The sequence below is a fragment of the Furipterus horrens genome, unplaced genomic scaffold (genome assembly GCF_987537825.1).
Source record: "Furipterus horrens unplaced genomic scaffold, mFurHor1.1.pri manual_scaffold_2, whole genome shotgun sequence".
NCBI lineage: Eukaryota > Metazoa > Chordata > Mammalia > Chiroptera > Furipteridae > Furipterus > Furipterus horrens.
In genome coordinates this window covers 192,051,389-192,072,003 of record NW_028327172.1, presented here as the reverse complement: position 1 = coordinate 192,072,003, position 20,615 = coordinate 192,051,389, and the positions used below count along the sequence as shown (strand labels likewise).

The following is a 20,615-nucleotide window of genomic DNA, read 5'->3' as shown; positions in this document are numbered from 1 at the left end:
CAACGGAGACCAACTGCAAATTCCTTCTGGACGTCAAATGTCAACAGACATTTCTTTAGAAACTGTTTTTCTCCATCTAGAAGTAGTTGTAAGAGCTAGATTTAGTGCTCTTTAAAAGTCATTAAAAGTCTTTAGGAACAGAAGCATTTACAGACTTCAAGAAAGTATACATTGGGGACGATTTAAAAAATATCAAATGCAGCCCATCTTACCTGGATTGGAGCCTTACATTGCTGGTTTGAAAATCTTAAGGAAAAAGGAAAAAGTTTAGGGAATGGAGTGGCTGATTACTCATGTAGATTGCCTCTCGTCCAGTGAAAATACACATATATTTGGAGGGATAAAAGTGAAGGGGCAAACACATGCATGGTGTATGTGGCCATAACATAAGTAGACTGATTTTCCAAGCTTGTGTCCAGATAACTTCTTCAAGACTGGAGCCAGGAAATCGCTGAGTCACAGAATGGTAGCTCAGCAGAGGACTTTGGACATTACATCTTCCAACCCATACAGGTTAAATGACCAGTCCAAGTTCTCCTAGTTCCTGTGTCCTAGAAACAGGACCACCCACACCCTAGATCTCAGGATGGTTCCTGGTCTCCTGCCTCTAATTTCCAGTGCATTTTCAATGTCACCCTCTGGGCCAGTCCCCCAATAAGAGTCTTGTCAAAATAAGCAGCAAGATACCTAATAGATTTTGTGGCTAGACCTTGTCCCTCTCAAGCCAGGAAACTGCCACCTCCCACCCATGGCCTCAGGGCTAAGCCTGGCATCAGAGCCAGTTTGGGTCATGTTCTCCGTCAAGAGGAAGCCAGCCCCTGGCTCAGGCCCCTGTAACTTTTCTATGCCCTCATTCATTGGTGTCCAGGGATCTGTTTTATTTACTTGTTTTCATTCTCGAGAAGGGAAGGCCTCTCCTCTGTTTAGCTGTAACCAAAGAAAAGGATGGGTCAGAAAGTTGACTTTTCAGCAAGGTGGGTTTGTTTCAGACAAATCTCTAAATCGATCAGGACTGGTTAAAACTGCCAATTTTGAATCCATGGCCTTCGAAATAATGATGTGAGTACAAAAGTAACAAACGTTCACGGTAGAGCGTCCAGACACAAGTTCATTAAACTGGCTTTGGTGATTTCCCTTTATTGCATAAAGTCTATAAGATATGGCAGAATACAGTAAATTATAAAGAAAATATAAACTACCTATTACTCCAACCACTCAAAAATTAATACTAAGATTTTTTAAATGTGTATTCTCTTTTTCTCTTTTTCTTAAGTGGGCTCGTGTTATTCAAATAGTATTGAAGCTTGCTTTTCCTCTTCATTTATCCTGAATATTTTGCTAGTAATAGCCTGATTTTGTTGACTGATATGCATTTAAACTAAGCTTGAAAGTTTACATTCCATAAATGATGCATTTAACGTTTGCTTACCTAACATGGATTACGTACCTGATTTGAAAGCCCTAAAATGGAGTGATGGCAGGGGTCAGCCTGGTCTCAAGCTGCCCTGGGAAGTGGAGACTTAGCTAAATTGCCTCCTGAAAGATTCCAGAGAGTTCTCATCTTTTGAGAATAAATGGATGACCTGTAGAACATAACAAAGGAGGTAGAATGGATGACAAGGAAAGGGAATGGAAAAGGCAGTTTGAATCATTTCAGCAATAAACTTGGGACCCTCAGGTTCTAGGTTGCTTCTTACCAATCAAACCTTGAAATCCCCAGGGATAGATTGGAAGTGGGCATGACTGCCAGCCCAGATGATGGGGCATTGAGGTTACCAGCGTAGGAAAGGGTTCTCACCTCCCCTACCTGCTAGCAGTGTGACCCTGGGTAAGTCACGTAGCTTCCTGGGCCTCAGTTTCCTCAACTGTGTAAAGGGAATCATATTGGTACATACCTTATAAGCTTCCTCTGACAATTAAGTAAGATAATCCATGTCAAGTAACCCAACGATATTGACATATGGTAAATGCAGGAAATACTGATCATGGCTACAGCAACCACAGTATGTAATCTCAAAAGCATCACTTTAAGGGAGGATAAATTGGACCATCTGGGAGCTCAGTGTCCGAGTGTTAAGCCATATAGAAATACATTCAGAAATGTGAGAATTCCTGAAAGTGGAAGGTCTCCGTTAGTTTCGCATAAGTAAAATATTACTGGAATGTGATGTGCTAGTAAAAAATTCTCAATGAAGTAGAGCTTGAGGATTTTGTGTCCTTTGCATTATAAATGATATCTAAAGGACTTGAGTTGTCTTACTTCATTGATTCCAATTGGAACACTTGCCACATTTGAATATCTCTAAGTCAAATGTCTTCTAATCAATAGCATGCCATATCTAACAGACAATGCGTTTTTTTTCTTAGTAGTACCTAAAATAATACAACCTGAAATTGATGGCATCTGAGATTTAATAAAGTATGTGCTTTCTTTTTATTGTTGTTTATTTGGGAGCTGGGAAGGCTTTGGCCTGGTTTTTTTAATTATTTAATTTACTTCTAGTAATTGGAAACAGCAGAATTCTCAATATTTAATTGCTAATTTGTTTCCTAACCTCAGATAGTTTTCTATAACCTAATCCATTTTATGGGGGAAACCTAAGAATCAATATTTCTGACATATTTTATATATTAGCATCATAAAACATAAAATACTATCGGATATTAAAATTTCTGTGTGGGGGGGAGCAATTTAACTTACAAAACCCAACTTATTCTTTTGTAATGCTCAATTGATTGATCTTCAGATGCTACTATCATATCAATCATTAATATAAAAATGTAAACACACATACACAACATATATATATATAACTTAAATATAATAAGAGAATCTTCAGTTTAACTATTTCACTCATTAAATCTCTTAAAAGGATTTATTATTAGGCTTGTTAATATGTTAGAAAAGTTATAAAAACCATTAAGTAAAATAAATGCAGTGCTTATTTCCTACTTAGGGTTTTAAAAGTGCATTTTAATTTAGTATAATGTTCTTTCAGAATTGCTACATGGCTATCCATCATTAGAAAATGCCAATCTAATTATGAAGATTTCCTATCTTCCAAAAAGCACCATTTTGCCATTAGATGCTATTGTAAAATCTTTTAGAAACTCGAAGAGCATGTTACTTTATGTTATTTGTATATTTTTAACTTAAAATTTTGTAAATTTTTATTTTTCAACAGTGTTTTTTTTCCCTAAGCTTTTATTGTGGTAAAATACACATAGCAAATTTTACTATCTTAAGCATTTTTAAGTGTACATTCAGGGGTATTAAGTACCCCTGAATATTTTTGTGCAACCATTACCACCATCAATCTCCTGAATCATTCATTTTATAAACTGAACTTCTCTACCCATTCAAAAATAATTCCCATGACCCTCTCTCCCAAGACCGCGACAATGACCATTCTACTTTTTTCTTCCCCTTTTTTTCCATGCCTCAGCTTCTGGGAACTACCATTCTACCCTCTGTTCTGTTCTGTTGATCTATGTGTCTGTTTTTATATGAGTACTGCACTGCTTTGATTCCTATAGCTTGATAATATAGTTTGAAGTCAGAAAGTATGATGTCTCCAGCTTTGTTCTTCTTGCTCAAGATTGCTTTATCTATTTGGGATCTCTTGTAGTTTTAGGTTTCTTTCTTCTAATTCTGTGAAAAATACCATTGGAATTTTGATAGGGATTGCACTGAATCTATAAAGTGTTTTTGAGTAGTTTGGACATTTTGACAATATTAATTTGTCCAATCTATGAACACAAGATATCTTTCTATTTATTCATGTTTTTTTCAGTTTCTTTCATCAGTATTTTATAGTTTCAGTGTACAGATCTTCCACCTTCCTTGTTAAATTTATTCTTAAGCATTTTATTATTTTTTATGCTATTGTAAATGGGATTGTTTTCTTAATTTTTTTTTTAGACATTTGTATATTGATTTTATATCCTGCAATTTTACTTCATTCATTTACTTGTTTTAACAGTTTTGTTTTGTTTTTGTTTTTTGTTTTTTTGGTGCAGTTTTTAGGGTTTTCTACATATAAGGTTATATCATCTACAAAGAGATACAGTTTTACTTCTTCCTTCCCAATTTTATTTCTTTTTCTTGCCTCATTGCTCTGGCTAGTACTTCCAGTATTACATTGAATAGAAGTTGTGAGAATTGGCACCCTTGTCTTGTTTGTGAGTTTAGAGGAATAGCTTCTAGCTTTTCATCATTAAGTGCAGTGTTAGTTGTGAGCTTGTGATGTTTAGGTATATTCTTCCAAACCTAATTTGTTCAGAGTTTTTACATGAAAGCACATTAAATTTTATCAAATGCCTTTTCTATATCTATTGAAATGAACATATGATTTTTATTCTTCATCCTATTAATATGGTATATCACATTTCTTGATTTGTATATGTTGAACCATTCTTTCATCCTTGCATAAAGTTTTACTTTATAAAAAGAATTGATGGTCACTTCCATCAATGTATTCACTTTTTTAAATCTTCACTCAAGGACATGCCCACTGATTTTAGTTATAAGGGAAGGGAGGGAGAAAGAGAGAGATTGGTTGCCTTCTCAGAAGTACCCCTACCATGGACCAAACCCACACCTACGCATGTGCCCTGACCAAGAATCAAATCCACAACCTTTCAGTTTATGGGATTACACTCCAAACAAATGAGCCACACGAGCCAGGACCCAATGCGTTAACTTTAAAGAGCTTTTATTTTGGTTACTTGAAAGACAAATTTTGACTTATGGGTAAATGTATATACTTATGAGAGATCATTAAATCCATAGCTTTTTGAGATCCCGTGGGGATATTTTATAAAGTAATAATGCCTTATCTGAAACCAATTTTAGTCTTTATCTTAAAACCTTTTAAAATTTATAAAATATTTTTACACACTTTAAAATTTTAACTTTTGCCTTTTATAATAAAACACTATTACTAATAAACATGATAGTCATTAACTTGTCCTCTTTGGTTGCTGAGGTGTATTTTAGCAAGTATTTAATTCAATTTTCATGTAATTTTATCATGCAAATGCTATCGTGTCAGTGGGAGAACTTTAGAATTCACTCTGTTGTCAATTGGCTCCCAACTAAAGATAATGTAAAATTACATTGATTTTGTTTTACGGTTCTAGAAGCAATACATAGTCATTGTAGAACATTTTGTAATACAGAATATATAAGCAACATTAAGAATAATCACTATTAACATGTTAATATATTTCCTTAGTGTCTTGTATATGTATTAACAGGAATATTTGTACCTTCCTAAAGCATATATAAACATTAAATAATATTTTCACATATCATTAACTGTTGTTCAACACCCCTTATGATTGCATGGTATTTCTTGTTTTGAACATACAGTAGTAATTAATTCAACCATTCCTCAATTGTTGGACATTTAGGTTGTTCCACATTTTTAGTGTCGTAAATTCCATCAATCATTAAACTGATACACTTGAGGTACCACTGAAAGAGATGAACACCAGCACGAAAGTGATAAACTTAGGTGCTACTGAGAGAGAGAAACATCGTGGTGATGTGCCTGGTGAATTAATTACACAACAAGATCCAAACTCAGTGGGAGAACAAGGGATTAAAGGCAAAATTCAGCCCTAGCTATAAAAACAGAAAGGAAGAGATGGGTTTGAAAACTATTGTGTTAGAACCCTGGCAAGACTTGGCAAATGATGGGCACTCATGAGGTCTGAGTCAAGAGACACTTCCAAGTTTAATTTGTGTGATGGGGGAAATTAATGCCATAACAGAAATCATCAGATTTGGAAGAGAGACTTGTTTGAGCGTAACATTTAGCAGCTGAGTGTGAGCTGTTTACCATGACGATGATGGTAGGTCAACTGAACTGAAGCTTTGATGGACTCTAGAGGTTAGAGATGAAAGTACAAGTTATAAATAGGTAAAGAACGTAATGGTGAACCCAGGGGAATAATTGATATTATACATTTGAAGGTGCTTCAGCACAGGTGGAGGAAACTAGTTGGAGGTTTTTAGGAATCACCTCTATTTTTATGAAAAGAAAAGGAATAAGAACTGGTAAAAGTCAAGAGAGAATGAATGAGAAAATGAAAACTCAGGTAATAGAGTTGTCAGGAGCCCAGGAAGGAAGAGAACATCACGGATAAATTGCACAATGCTAAGAGCCACGGGCTTCTGCTGAGGACAAGCTACTGGGAGGTTAATATTAATCTTAACAGCAAGAATTTAAAAATTCCCCACTGTTGTTATGGCCTTAAGCCAACTTGAAAGGCATTTGGAAGCAAGGGGGTAGTGGTAACTATGATTTTGAGATTTTGGTGGTGAAAGGAAGGAAAAAATGGGGATGTGCATCCAACACAGTCAGAGGGTGTGGGGAGGTGGCTCGTGGGTGTGGCCCGAGCTGCTGCTTCCGCACCTCGGTTCTCATTCCCAGAATGTCTCTTTCCGACCAAGCCAGCCCTTCACCATAAAGCTGCCTAAGAAATAGAAAAGAATGCATTCCTATAGGCAGCTCTCCTTGTTGGCCTAAATAGTACTATTTGAAAAAAAAGAAAGAAAGAAATCCTTTACCTTTTGGAATCTTCAAAGGGATCATCTATTCATGGGGACATTAAACATCAATCTTTCAGGCAACCACTGAGGAAATTGAACGGAAGAGTCAAGAAGATGAGAATGATGGTCAAAACCCAGAAAGAGGGAATACAGAACTTGCCTCATCAGGTTTGTTTCCTAACAGATTAGTTTTGAGGTAAATCATGATAACTCTTAAATTATTGATATAACGGAAATAGAGTCAAGAACTGCTCCTGAGTGGCAGAAAGGGAATCAGGTTTGAAAAATGGTGGGGTTGTGCTGCCACCTAGAGGCTTTTTAGGGAAATTCTGGCTATGATTTATCTGGCTTTGTTTTGACTTTTTAAATCTCCATCATCATAAATACGGTTATATTGCCCCAAATAATGATAATAACTGAGGGTCATATTTTAACACATAATAACAACAATATATAAGGTATATATATTAAATATATTATAAAATAGACACTGAAATAGTAAAGCTGTTGAATAGTTTGAAAGAATAAAGTAATATGGAGAGTAAGCATGAAGAGACCTAGTGTTTCCTGAATTAACATTTTTAAATATTTATAACACATTTCTTCTTTTGACAAGCATAAAAGTCTCTCACCCTCTTCTAATTCCAAGTTATTTTAAAATGACCTGTTATAGTAAATTAAATGTTATTACTAAAAATTTCAAACTAGATTACACCTCCTTGTTTTGATATGCCCCCTCAGGTGGTGCCTTTTCCACCCACTCTAGAGTGTACCTTATTCTTCCTCTGTATATCAAAGAACACTTTGTTCCCGTTGCATCATATATACCATGCAATCCTTAACACATTTCAGTTACGAAAATGTGATGATGAAAAGGAACAAGGAAATACAGAAGGAAGAGTCAGGTGGCCCCTCAGTCCTTTGGATGGAACTCCTCCGGAGCTGTTCGTCCATCCAACCCACCTATCATAATATTTTGTGTCAGCATTTTGCTTCATGTAGTGTTAGTCATCTGCAAACGCTAACTCTTATTAGGAACTTAAGTTTTTGACAGTGGGGTTCTTTGATGTGTGTTATCTGCTTGAATTTTTTTCATAATATCATGAAAGAACCTAGAGAGTTCTGGCATCTTGGGCTCTTTTCTACATCTCATCACACAAGAATTCAACGTCTTCGTGTCTCTGAATGTAACTGCATTTCAGAGCCACAGCACTTTACAACAACGGTGACGCGATCCAGCCCGACCGTGGCCTCGGTGGAGTTTCCCTCCAGCCCCAAGCTGAAGGACGATGTGCCAGAAGAAGAAGACCGGAAGAAACCGGAAAACGGAATGAGTGGAAAGGTGGAGCTGGTGCTGTCACAAAAGGTGAATTACACTATGGATTAAAGCGATTACATTTAAAGTAATGTGGCTTCATATGGCAGCTGCTGTGGCGCTTGTTCATAGAGAAAATTTATTTTCTCTTCCCATCTTTTTTCTGTCTTTAATCTGAATTTTTGTCTAAATAGAAATGCACTACATGTTTATTGTAAGCAACTTAAATACATGTGGAAAGATGGGTGTATTCATCCACGTGGGTTGCTATAACAGAATGCTGTAGGCTGGGGGGGCTTATGAACAACCGGAATTAATTTCTCACAGTCTGGAGGCTGGGAAATCCAAGATCAAGGCAGTCTGGTAAGAACCCACTTCCTAGATCACAGATGGACATCTTCTCCCTGTGCCCTCACTTGACAGAAGGGGTGAGGGAGCTGTCTGGGTCTCTTTTATAAGGGCACTAATCCCACTCATGAGGGTTCTGCCCTCATGACCTAATCACCTACCACGTTTATAATACCATCACCTTGGGGGTTAGGATTTCAACATATGAACTTGGGTGGGGGAGCACAAACATTCAGCCTATAGCTATATATTTTTAATTTATGGTGATGTACACATAAATATGTAACAAACCTATCAAGTTATATATATACACACACACACACACACACATTTATTTTAAATGATATATAAATAAGCAAACATAGAGCAAGAGTGAGAAAAAGTCACTGTAACCTACATCTCTATTACTAATGATTGGTATATGTATATATATATTTTTCCACATCTTTTAAATTTTGTTTTAAACTAAGTTTAATTATGAATCATTGACTGTATTTTTTAATGGGATGTTCATATAAGTCATAAAGCTTTGCAGTTTGGTTTTGGTTTGTTGTGTATGAGCTTGCTTATTTTCAGCTTACTAAAATTTCTCTTTCCCATATTTAGCTATTTCATAGCAGCATACTTCTGATGCCTCAAGATCTGAATAACAAGGAAACTAGAAACGTATTGTTCTGCTATAATAATAGGCTTTAACATCTTGTTTTGATTAAATTTCTTCCTTGCATGGAGTGTCATCCTCTTCATAATAATTTGGTTTGTTTTCAGGCATAAAGTCTGAAAGTATTGATTTTTTATACCAATTGTTCTCAACCTTGGCTACCCTTTAGAATTTAAAAACATACCAAGCACAATCCAGCTCAAATAAATCAGAATTCCAGGGGGTAGAGCCCAGGCATCTGTATTTTTAAAAGCTCTCCGAGTGATTCTAATGTGTCACCAAGATAGAGGAGCACTGAACTGTATATGGGCATACTATTGTACATGTGGTGATATTTCAACTTTAAAAATTAATCCTATATTTGGATTTGGCTTTAGAGTTAAAAATTTACCACATCTACATCTGATCCATCCCTCATTGAGTTAGCCGATATTGACTGTGTACCTACTATGTGCTGGGCACTGTATTAGACACTGGATATTCACCAGTGAACAAGACAGGCCCCAGTCCTCGGGAGGTGAGAGTGCTGTGTCTTTGTAGAGTCTCAAAAATGCCTCTTGCCTTAATGACTTTTAGAAATTTCAGGCTCTAGCTATTGCTCATTTTTATACAGAGAGAATTAAAGAGTGCTCTGCAGATCTGAAAAGAGTAACTAAACTGTAGGAAAGACGTTGGGGGCAAGCAGACTTTCCTATCTTTGCAGGTTTTGCCTTATCTATGTTATACTTGCAACCATTGTTCATTAGTCTTTCAAATTGACTTTTTGTTCCGTTTAAATCTAAACTGAAAGGAGAACTCTATTTCATAGCTAGAATTTTTTTAATCAAACAGAATGAATGCCACAACTAAAAAGTGTTCATCTGCAGACCTCATCTGTAAACCTCACCTGCAATCCATCTTTGGACCACCAGTGTCACATCTACCCTGTGGAAAAAATTGTTTTCAGGTGTTCACTGTGTGTACATGCGTGTGCACATGGACAAAAGGGTCTTGGACTCTTTGGCCATCTGATAAACCTTATTCTCAGAAAAATATTTTAAAAGTATAAAATACACAGAATTACCCAGTTTTCCTTGGTATCAAGTGGTACTAAGTACATACAGCCCCTGAATTCTGTCTGGTGGATTCCAGGTTAAGACTTTCTACTAGCTGATTAGCAAATGTAACGATGGTCTTTGAACCCACTGCTTCTCTCATGTCATGTGAATTTTCCCCCCTCCTTTCCCCACTGTACAATTAGCTCTTTCAAAAAGGGAGAAAGGTGGTCGCAGTGGTCTCAACAACTTTAATATTCTGACTTCACTTGAGAGTGTTGCCAAGTACCTGTCCAAGCAAATTGACCTTTCCTATATAATGGTCATTTTGAGCATTTCTGCTGACCATCAACTGCGCATTATCTGGAACATGTTTCTATCAGACTCAAGTATAGAGGAAATAGTATGAGATCAAGATGTGAGGGTTGTCAACTTGCAGCATGTTTAATTAACAGTAAAGTTTATTTGAACATCTGGTTGAACTCTATAATGCAGAATGAAGTGATTAACTGTATTTTCTTCAGGAAAAATAAAATCCCACCCCAGAAGAAATTCTAGACATTAAATCATCCTGAGGACCAAATCATAGATCCGCTTATGAGGAAACAAGTGTGCTTTCTATAACCTCATTTGCCTTATTGGCTATCAAATTAATTTATTGGGAACACAGCCACCAATCAGAGTGAATGAGGAAGTCCTGTAAGCAGCTGAAAGGACATGAACTGATCCAGCCCTGCTCCTCATTCAGATCTTTGCTCAGAATCCACTGATTCTCACTTTAGACATTAGTTTGGTAATCTGTTCTTTCAGCAATCAGTTGATGAGAAACAGCAAATCAGATAAAAGGTGCTTCTACCAAAGGCCATTCAGATTAAGGAAAAACAAAATAAAATTATACAGCAATAACAAGGAAATTCTATTTTTACAAAGCAAACATAAGAATTTGTAAAGCCTGTAATTCGAGGACTATTTACCATAGGACAAGTAATCTAACATGCCTCAAAAATCCCCAGAGGACATCCTTGCTATGGTGCTGTTTGGTAATGGCTATTTATAATAATGCTTTTATGTCAACAGGCAAAATATATTATCTTTAATGAGCTTTGCATAAATTTGTTGGGTATGTGTAGTATCTCGAGAGTAATGTTCATTAGAAGGTACTATTACTTTAGTATTTAACAGTTACATAGTAAGATTTTTAAAAATCTTATATGGAACATCTCACATCCTGACATTATAATTCCAGCATTATGTAGTATCAGGAAGAGGATATGTGATCGACCAATAAGAAAATGAGACAGAGTAATGTATAATCCCAAAGATAGAATTATAGCTTCTGGGTTTAGAGAGAAGTGATCATCAAGTTTTTATGCTCTCACTTGATTTCTCTGAAAAATTGACCTCTACATTAAAGTAGAAAAGCACAAAGAGGGACAGGAACATGGGGAAATTTTTCTATTTTAAAGTTAAACCTTTGGGCTTATTGACTTTTGTAATAGCCATGAATTCTTTAATTTTATTTCGCCTGTATATTTATTACTAAACAATACTTGTCATGTTTATGTCTGTTGCTCATGATCCAGGTGGTAAAGCCAAAATCTCCAGAACCAGAAGCAACCCTGACGTTTCCATTTCTGGACAAAATGCCTGAAACTAACCAGTTACATTTGCCAAATCTCAATTCTCAAGGTAAAGAGAAGGAAATGTTTTATTTTAGTTCTACATGTTCCCCTGGGGGCCCATCTGTAGTAAAATATTCTTTAATTTGAAGAGAGGTCACCTCTTTTATGTTGAAGTCCCTTTTGCCGTGGTGTTTGCCAGAGTCCATGATGGCTGAGTTAATAATTTCAGAGTAGAATTTGGGGGCTGCACTCTCTCTTTGGCCCAGCCAGTAACCCCAGCTGCCAAGGCCATTTTGTCATCTGGGCACTCTGGACACAATAAGGCCTGCACAAATGTTTGATACCTTAAAATAATTTTACTGGCTCCAAAATGTTTTTAAAAATACAAAATCAATACCTTTAACAAAAATTTTGTTATCTTGATATTCTATGAACTTCATTAATTGTTAATTATCTAGTCTTTACAAAAGATCCACTTGACAATGATTTTAAAAGAAAGTTAGACTTTCTTACTTCATACTGATTACTGGGTGTGCGCTGAGGAATCATTCAACATCATAGGTTAAATGTATTACTCATAACCAAAAACTTTAATCTTTCCAAAAATTTGTATAGCAAGAATAGATATGTGTATACATACGTACATGTAGATATATATGTATGTATGCTGAGGATATATCTTACTATGTTTCTTATGTTCTGTGTAATATGTGAAGGGGTGGTCTTAAGAAATATAGGAGTTTAGGGCCTATGGAGGTTTTTAATGGCACTGGCAAATTCCCAAGTACCTTTTGGGCCATGTATAGGTTGTGAATTTACCCCCTTACTCTTTAGGAGCCCAACTTGAACCCTTTTATCCTGGCCAGAAACCAAGGTGCCCACGAGCACACCAAAAGGAGCCTTAGGGATGTGAACAGTGGGGTATGGGTCCTGAGAAGTCTGTGACCCATAGGGACTATTCTTCAAAACAGACCACTGGGCTTTACCAGTGTGAGTTCTCTCTTTACGTATGAGAACAGCTAGAGTGTGGGAGGCAAGAACCATAAGGTTTCTCGTTGGTCTTTTTTTAATATACTTTACCTGGTTCATTTTCTAGATTTATAAGTCTAGGCAGAGAGGATGGTACAGGTTCATTGTGGCTGGGGATTTATTTTTACTTTTCTTTAAAGGATGGTCAGCTATTTGGGGCAGAATCTGAGTTGGCTTCCATTACCCTTTGTTGATGTCTAGGAGATAAGTTGGGCTTTCTCTACATACAGGAAGTACTTGGGAGGGAATTAAATTGGTACATACACTGATGATCATTAGTTTCTTAATGTGGAAACAAGTTCTATACTGTCTTCAAAACATTTGTTTTAAATTTTTCAGTCCTACTGCTCTGAAGGAAATTAACAAAACCAGTCTTCTAATTGGGTCAGCAGTTGGCCACATTTAGACAAATTTAAATTCTGCCCTATTTCTAGCACTTTGTAATTGTATAGATAAGTAATGTAGAGAGGAAATAGATATGGTAAGCCATATTACTTTGTTTTGTTGTCTTCTATATTTTTACATTCCATTGTCTGTTGTAAGGCATTTAGATTGTAAAATGTGCTGTTGAATAAAGGGACTTCATGCTATATCTAAATTGAGTGATTAGAAAATAAAATTTGGTAGCACTAGAGCATTTCAAAAATTACTCCTCAGGATTGAATTATATTTGGCATACACATACACATTCTGTACGCTGTCTGGTTCATGGAAGCTTTCATTACAGTTGAGGCTCTGGAGACAGAACACCTCGGTTCTAATTCTCACTCATCTAGTTCTTACCCACCAAATTCTCCCTAATTTATAATCATCACCTGTAACCTGGAAATATAATAATAGTACCAACGTTAGAGGGGTATTGGAAGAATTAAATGAGATTTTTAAAAAAGTGTTTAGCTCAACACCTGTCGCAGAATAAGCATTAATAACAATCTAGCAGTTACAGAAGAGTAGCAATAGAAGTATAGAGCAAAATGCCAGGCAGAAGTAAACTATTCTAAATGCTTTCATTACAATAAAAGTGTTTATATGTGGAGATAGGGTTTAAGCAGTAATTTTCAAACATGAGTGAATATATACATACCAGTGACCCAGGCGGGATGGGTTAAAGCACAGATGGTTACCCACCACCACCCATCCCTGCCCCGACCCCCCACCCCCACCCCCAGTGTCTCACTGAGTTTGTCTGGGCTGGGCCACAGTGTTTTCATTTTCTAACAACTTCCCAGTTGGGACGCTGATGCCACGGATCCAGAGCCACACCCTGAAAACCACTGACTTGAAATATACCTTGAATGTTTAATTTATGCTCCAAAGACATCACCAACAGATATTTAAAAAAAAAAAAAAAAAAAAAAACAGTGATACTTGTTTGGAGTGTATAAATTTCCATCTTTCAAGAAGCCAGAAGCGTTTAATAAATGTAACCTTAAAAGATATTATTTGTCTTTAATTGGAGGGACAGGGAAAGTATGGGACTTTGCTCAGATATAAAAAGTGAGTGCACCTTTAAGTGACTAGTCTGAGGTCGCACATCAAGTCCAAAGGAGTTATGGGGTTAAGATGGGGAAACCTGGAGCCATGCCCAATACTTCCTCTCCTAGACAGTGTTAGCTCCACCATTCCCATAAAGCCATCTGTTCACAGACTGATCCTACCAGCCACTGCAGGTCTGCCTGCTGGTGAGCCCATACACTTCCCTTTAACATACACACATGCATGAACCGCCTTTAAATACTCTGAAAACCTTCATAATGTACAGTTAAAGTTCACAAATTTCCTTTTCTCAATGGTCTCCCAACAGTAGAAAGGTACCTCATATTGGTGCTTCCGAAAATATGTGCACATTTTAAAAACTGATGTCTTTATTTGCATTGAGAATTATGGCAGATGGGCACAGTGCTAATTTAAGGATGCACATGAGCTTCTGTGTCTGCTTGATACCATCACATAGCATATGGACATACACATCCTTTTGTTACACATATGTAACTTCTGCCAGACTTCCATATGTAATCTTTATCAGGTGTATAAAATAATAATCAAACTCATCTCAGCTCTCTTTTGTATTTTCTAGTGTTCTTTGAAAGCAATGCGTATGGTGCATTGGCTCTTTGGTAGCATATCATCTTATTATTTTGAGATTCAACATTTTAACAATGTCACCATTAGGTATGAGCCTATTGAATTTCACCTAACACCAAAGAAGACAGACAACAGAATAAACTCTCATTTCTGTTGACTTTCGTCCATGTCTTCAGGTTTTGTATGAGTTTTATGAAGATATTTTATACTTCAGGTTCTTTCACTCTCCGTTCTCAGATAGCCAGGCCTGGACCTGGGACACAGGAGCTTGGTTCTATGTAACTCTCAGCCTCGTTTTTATGATTTTCTGTTTGTTCTGTTCTGCCATCTGATCTAGAGTCGCCTGGCACTGCCAGCGTTCCGCTTAGAGTTCAGAACTCTTGGCGACGCTCCCAGTTTTTCTCCCAGTCAGGTAAAATGCATACTGGCTAGCTGTCGTCCTTTTGTGCAAAAGTCCGTGTTGCCGGCAACCAATAATGTTTGGTATTTTTCTTCATTCCTGACTTCAGGAAAAAAAATGCTTGTTTCTGGCACACAGTTAGCAAAGAGCTAGTTCTTTGATACCGGTTGTGGTAAAATTGGGGGGAAATTTACAGAATTTTACTTCGATTTTGAAAATCCAAAGAAATAATAATATTCACCTCTTTATTGTCCTCTTCTTATTTTTTTAACAAAGATTAGAAGCATTTACCAGGAACAGTTCTCTTGTTAACTGTGTCACTCTGTTTACTTCCTGGGTGCCGTCTGGCCTCTCTCTGTATACTTCTCCATGTCAGACAGTGAGGGAACTGTCAATCAAGCCAGATGCAAGGTGCATTAAAAACCAGCACTATTAGAAATAGATTTTGCTTCCTTCCTCTAGTCTAGTACTTGGCGCTAATTGATGTGATCAATCATATTATGCTGGTCATGACTACTTTTGGTGATGGGTACCAGCTGCTTCAGGGGTCTGCTTTATTATGATTTTCTAATGCTCTTGGCTTACAAAAAAGAATGGTCTGAAGCTGACATAGGAACCACACTCCACTGAGAGGATCAAAGAGAAATACGGTAAGAAGCTACTCACATTGTGATCTTTTTCTCCTTTCTTTCTGTACAGTGGATTCTCCAAGCAGTGAAAAGTCACCTGCAACTACACCTGTAAGTAACTCATTTTAAGGAACAAGTTCATGCATTTAGTGTGATTTTAATTATAGGGTAGTTGATTCACTTAAAGAGGATTCAGTCAAAAATGGGCTTCAAATAATTGATTGTAAAAGAATAATTGAAAGTCATGTGTAATGCTGCCAGGTGAATTATGAAAATGTGGGTTATCATTATGTGGAGTCGTGATCTGGAAACAAAATGGTGAGTCAGGAAAGTAAAATCTGAAAGAAGCAATTAAAATGCATGTGACAATAGGAATTAGTATTAAAATATGCAACTTCCGTAAGCACTCAAAATCATTTTTTTAAATGAAGATGATACTTCAACATAGTGTATGTTGGCAACAGGGTCAGCCTGCACTCTTTCTAGGAGACCCAAGCTGTCTTTGTTCCACCTCTTGTCACAATCAGTATCTTGAGTAGTAGTAACCACACATGTAGTTTTATTTCAGTGAAATAAAAAAAAGCATTTGCTAATTAAAATGTCAAGACACATGATACTGTCAAATTCCACACCACTCAATTTTATCTGAACACACTATCAACGGACCTGACTGTCCTCTAAACTGGCTGTGTGCAGTGCTGACCCTGTCCCCCTTGCTCACCCTCTGAAGTTCCCACCAGATCTGTAGAATTCCTCTGACACAATCAGCTGTAGCACAGAGACCCTTGGGTGCAGCCGCATAATCACTGTTGTGCCTTTGATTCCAAATTTACTAACAATATGACCCTGGAGGTGTTGCATACCTTCTCTGGACCTTGTCTTCCTTAACTGCACAATGAGATAATAATGCCCTTCTATCGGGGTGTTGTGAGCCTTAACTTAAATAATTATTCAGAAGTCCCTAGCACAGTACCCAATATGTGTACTAATTGTCCCCAGTGGCTGATCCAAGAGGCCCACCACCACCAATACCAATTCTTACCTATAAATAAGTGGCCTCACTTTGGGAATTCCTAAGTGCCTGTGCAGAATGGAGAAGGGACCCTGTGTCACATAACCCTGAATATCTGCAGGCACATTCTAGAACTAGCAGCATTTATGGAGGCTTTGTCTCAGCCCATGCTGGGAATCTTGAGTTTCCTGGGAAGCTGAGTACAACCACAGGGGACAGGAACCCAGAAGGACCCCACAGCTGACATTCATGGCACAGTACAACCTAGCCCATTGATTTCCATTTAAAACTACATGGAAACAACAATGTCACATTGTTCTTGTACCCCCTGGGCAGGGGTGGAGAGGAAGGGCACCTAAAAAGATACATTCTTATTTCTGTTTATGGAAAATAGAACAAGAACAAATTACTGACCTATTATAAGAATTCTCTGAAAATACCCAAATTTGAAATTCTTTTGGTGATAAATAGCTCTTCGTAGAATAGAAAAGTAAAAGAAATTTCAAAAGAGAGAGAGAGAGAGAAGCTGAAAGAGAAAGTGCGCATTTGATTATGCTGAGCTCAGTAGACACAGGCCATTTTCGGTCAGACTAGGAGTGGCCTTCAGCTGTAGGGTCAGGTCTGTGAAGAGGAGATGCATCACCCAGCATGGAGTCCATTAATTTATTCAGCAAATATTTATGGAAGGCCTGAAAATGCAAGGTCTTGGGATACTTCGTGGGGTGGGGGCGATAAAGGGCCCTCCCTGCCCTTTAGGAACCCCTAAGGCAAAGGAAGACACTTATCTATAGAAAGGCCAATTAATCAGCACAAAGTGGGCTAAATGCTCTCTATTCCAACTTTCTCTAGCGCCTTTGATATCTCTTTTATGATTGTTTTCCCCCTGTCTTCTGGTAATCATTTATGTATTTGGTCACAAAGTCCTACTCCTGTCACCACACCACACACACACACACACACACACACACACACAGCTAGTTGTAAGCTCCACAGTTCTGAGACTCTTAGCCAGCTAGTATCCCCACCTAGCCCATATTAAGTGCTCAGCAAATAATTGCCAAGGAACACAATCACTGTTCTTTCCCTCTTGTTTACCACACTTGTATCTTCTGAAAATGCTTATTTTTTTTCTCTCTTGCTTCTTAACAAATATTCTGTATTTTCTTCTAAGCTCCATCCCCTACCCCACATCTCCTCCTCTTACCTGCTTACTCCTTACTTGACTTGCTCTTGCAATTACTACCTCCAGACATCTGGAAATTAAATAATTCCTCATTGTTTCCCTTATTTTCCTACCAATAGATTTTTCCCCATTGAGCTCTTTAAGGCTTTATTTACTTAACCACACCCTTTTTCCTCAAGGCATAAAGGGCCGTGCTCCTGAGGTTCTGACCATTTCAACTGCTTGAAAGTCTTTGGAAAATGCTGCCTAGAGCAGACATCCTACATTATTAATCCATTAGAATTTCCCATCTGGGATTCATGGTTGGATGATATTTTCTGGTCATCCAAGGAACTTTGGCAAACTTTTTTCTTTTCTCTTTTGTTTTGTTTATATTTTTTAATTATATTTTACTGATTATGCTATTACAATTGTCCTGATTTTTTCCCCCCTTTGCTCTCCTCCGCCCAGCAACCCCCACTCCCTCAGGCAATTTCTACACCATTGTTCATGTCCATGGGTCATTCATGTAAGTTCTTTGGTTACTCTATTTCCTATACTGTATTTTACATCCCTGTGGCTATTCTGTAACTACTTATTTGTACTTCTTAATCCCCTTACCTCTTCACCCATTCCCCCACACCCTCCTCTCATCTGGCAACCATCAAAACGCTCTTTATAGCCATGATTTTGTCTCTGTTCTTGTTTGCTTAGTTTGTTTTTTAGATTCAGTTGTTGATAGATACGTATTTTTTGCCATTTTATAGTTCATAGTTTTAATTTTTTTCTTTTTCTTAAATAAGTCCCTTTAACATTTCATATAATAATGCTTTTGGTGATGATGAACTTCTTTATTTTTTCTTGTCTGGTAAGCTCTTTATCTGCCCTTAAATTCTAAATGATAGCTTTGCTGGGTAGAGCAACCTTGGCCATAGGTCCCTGCTCTTCATAACTTTGAATATTTCTTACCAATCCCTTTTAGCCTGCAAAATTTCTTTGGAGAAATCAGCTGACAGTCTTATAGGTACTCCTCTGGGTAACTAACTTCTTTTCTCTTGGTGCTTTTAAGATTCTTTCTTTATCTTTAACCTTTGGCATTTCAAATATGATGTGTCTTGGAATGGGCCTCTATGCATCCATCTTATTTGGGACTCTCTGTGATTCTTCGATTTGCATATCTATTTCCTTCACCAAATTAGGAAAGTTTTCATTATTTTTTCAAATTGATTTCCAATTTCTTACTCTTTCTCTTCTCCTTCTGGCACCCCTACGATGCAAATGTTGGACCTCTTGAAGTTGTCCCAGAGGCTGCTTACACTGTCCTCATTTTTTTTGTATTCCTTTTCCTTCTTGTTGTTCTGATTGGTTATTTTTGCTTCTTTATGTTCCATATCATTGGTTTGATTCTCAGCTTCATCCACCCTACTGTTGATTCTCTGTAAATTGTTTTTCATTTCTGATTGCATCATTTTATGCTGCTGAGGTCCTCATTAAGTTCCTTAAGCATCCTTACAACCAGTGTTTTGAAATTTGCATCTGATAGATTGCTTATCTCCTATTGTTTAGCTTTTTCTGGAGTTTTGAGCTGTTCTTTCATTTTGAACATGTTTCTTTGTCTCCTCATTTTGGCAGCTTCCCTGTGTTTGTTTCTATGTATTAGGTAGAGTTGCTTTGACTCCGTGTCTTGGTAGTGTGGCCTAATGTAGTAGGTGTCCTGTAGGGTCCAGTGGCACAGTCTCCCCTATCACCCAAGCTTGGTACACAAGGTGTACCCTTTCTGTGGGCCGAGTACACCCTCCTCTTGCAGTTGACCCTTAGAGTGCTGTTGTCAGGTCAATGGCAGGGATTTACCCAGGCCAGTCAGCTGCAAGGATTAGCTGTGACCACTGACCACCAAGCTCTGCCCTCCATGGAGGATTAGCTATGCAAGGGCAGAGTGGTGGTGCTCCTACGTGGTCTGTTGCTGTCCACTAGGTGACCTGGCCCTGGGGTTTCCCAGGTGGTTCAGGCCAAGGTCTCCCCCAACCTGTATTTTGCCCTGAGCCACTTTGCCTGAGCTATCAAGCAATCTGAGATGGCTGCTACTTGTGCTGGGCTTGGAGACTCCCAGGCAAAGCCAAGCTGTGAATCTATGCTGGTGGCTGCTAGTGACAGGCCTGGGGCTCACTGAGGCCAGCTGTTGCTTGTTTGAGAGGATTTAGGAAGTTGTGAAGCATCAGCCAAGACCATACAGAAAAACAGCTTGGGTGGGTCCATAAGTTGGATTGGGCAGAGTCTCTGGGGATCTCCAAGGCAGATCAAACAGTTTAGTCAGGCTTATGGAGTCTCAGATATGACACCAGCTTGCCAGCTCTGTGAGGGGAGAGTTGAGAAAAGGGACAATGGCCTCTGCTCACCTTGATGCCAGACTCTTCAGTTGCTCCTTCTATGCCACTGGTGCCTTTCAAGCTGCTACCCTGGTGCTGGAGCTCAGAGAGTGAGTCTGAGTAGGTGAGTCTCTGTGTGGGCTCTTTAAGAGGAACCGCTTGGGGTTCCAGAGCTTTCTTCCACCACCTCAATTCCCGCTGGTTTTTGCAGCCAGAAGTTGTGGGACCTATCTTCCTGGCACTGAAACCCTGGGCTGAAGGGCCTAGTGGGGACTGGGACTTCTCAATTTTGAGATACCCCTCCCAAATTTTTGTCCACCACATGTAGGTGAAGGACCAGTGCCCGTTCTGCAGCTGCACGCCTTTTACCTGTCCGATAGATGTGGTTTCTTT

General features: G+C 38.0%; 1 protein-coding gene across 11 annotated transcripts in view; it reads left to right on the top strand.

Moving 5' to 3' along the window:
- Positions 1–20,615, top strand: part of LIMCH1 (LIM and calponin homology domains 1) — a 315,733-nt gene that overhangs the window by 274,768 nt on the left and 20,350 nt on the right. For all 11 annotated transcript variants that reach the window (XM_090266941.1, XM_090266945.1, XM_090266943.1 and 8 more), the window contains 4 exons: positions 6,637–6,727; positions 7,762–7,925; positions 11,501–11,606; positions 15,753–15,793. In XM_090266941.1, coding sequence (XP_090123067.1) covers positions 6,637–6,727; positions 7,762–7,925; positions 11,501–11,606; positions 15,753–15,793 — 402 coding nt within the window. The remainder of the gene's footprint in view (positions 1–6,636; positions 6,728–7,761; positions 7,926–11,500; positions 11,607–15,752; positions 15,794–20,615) is intronic.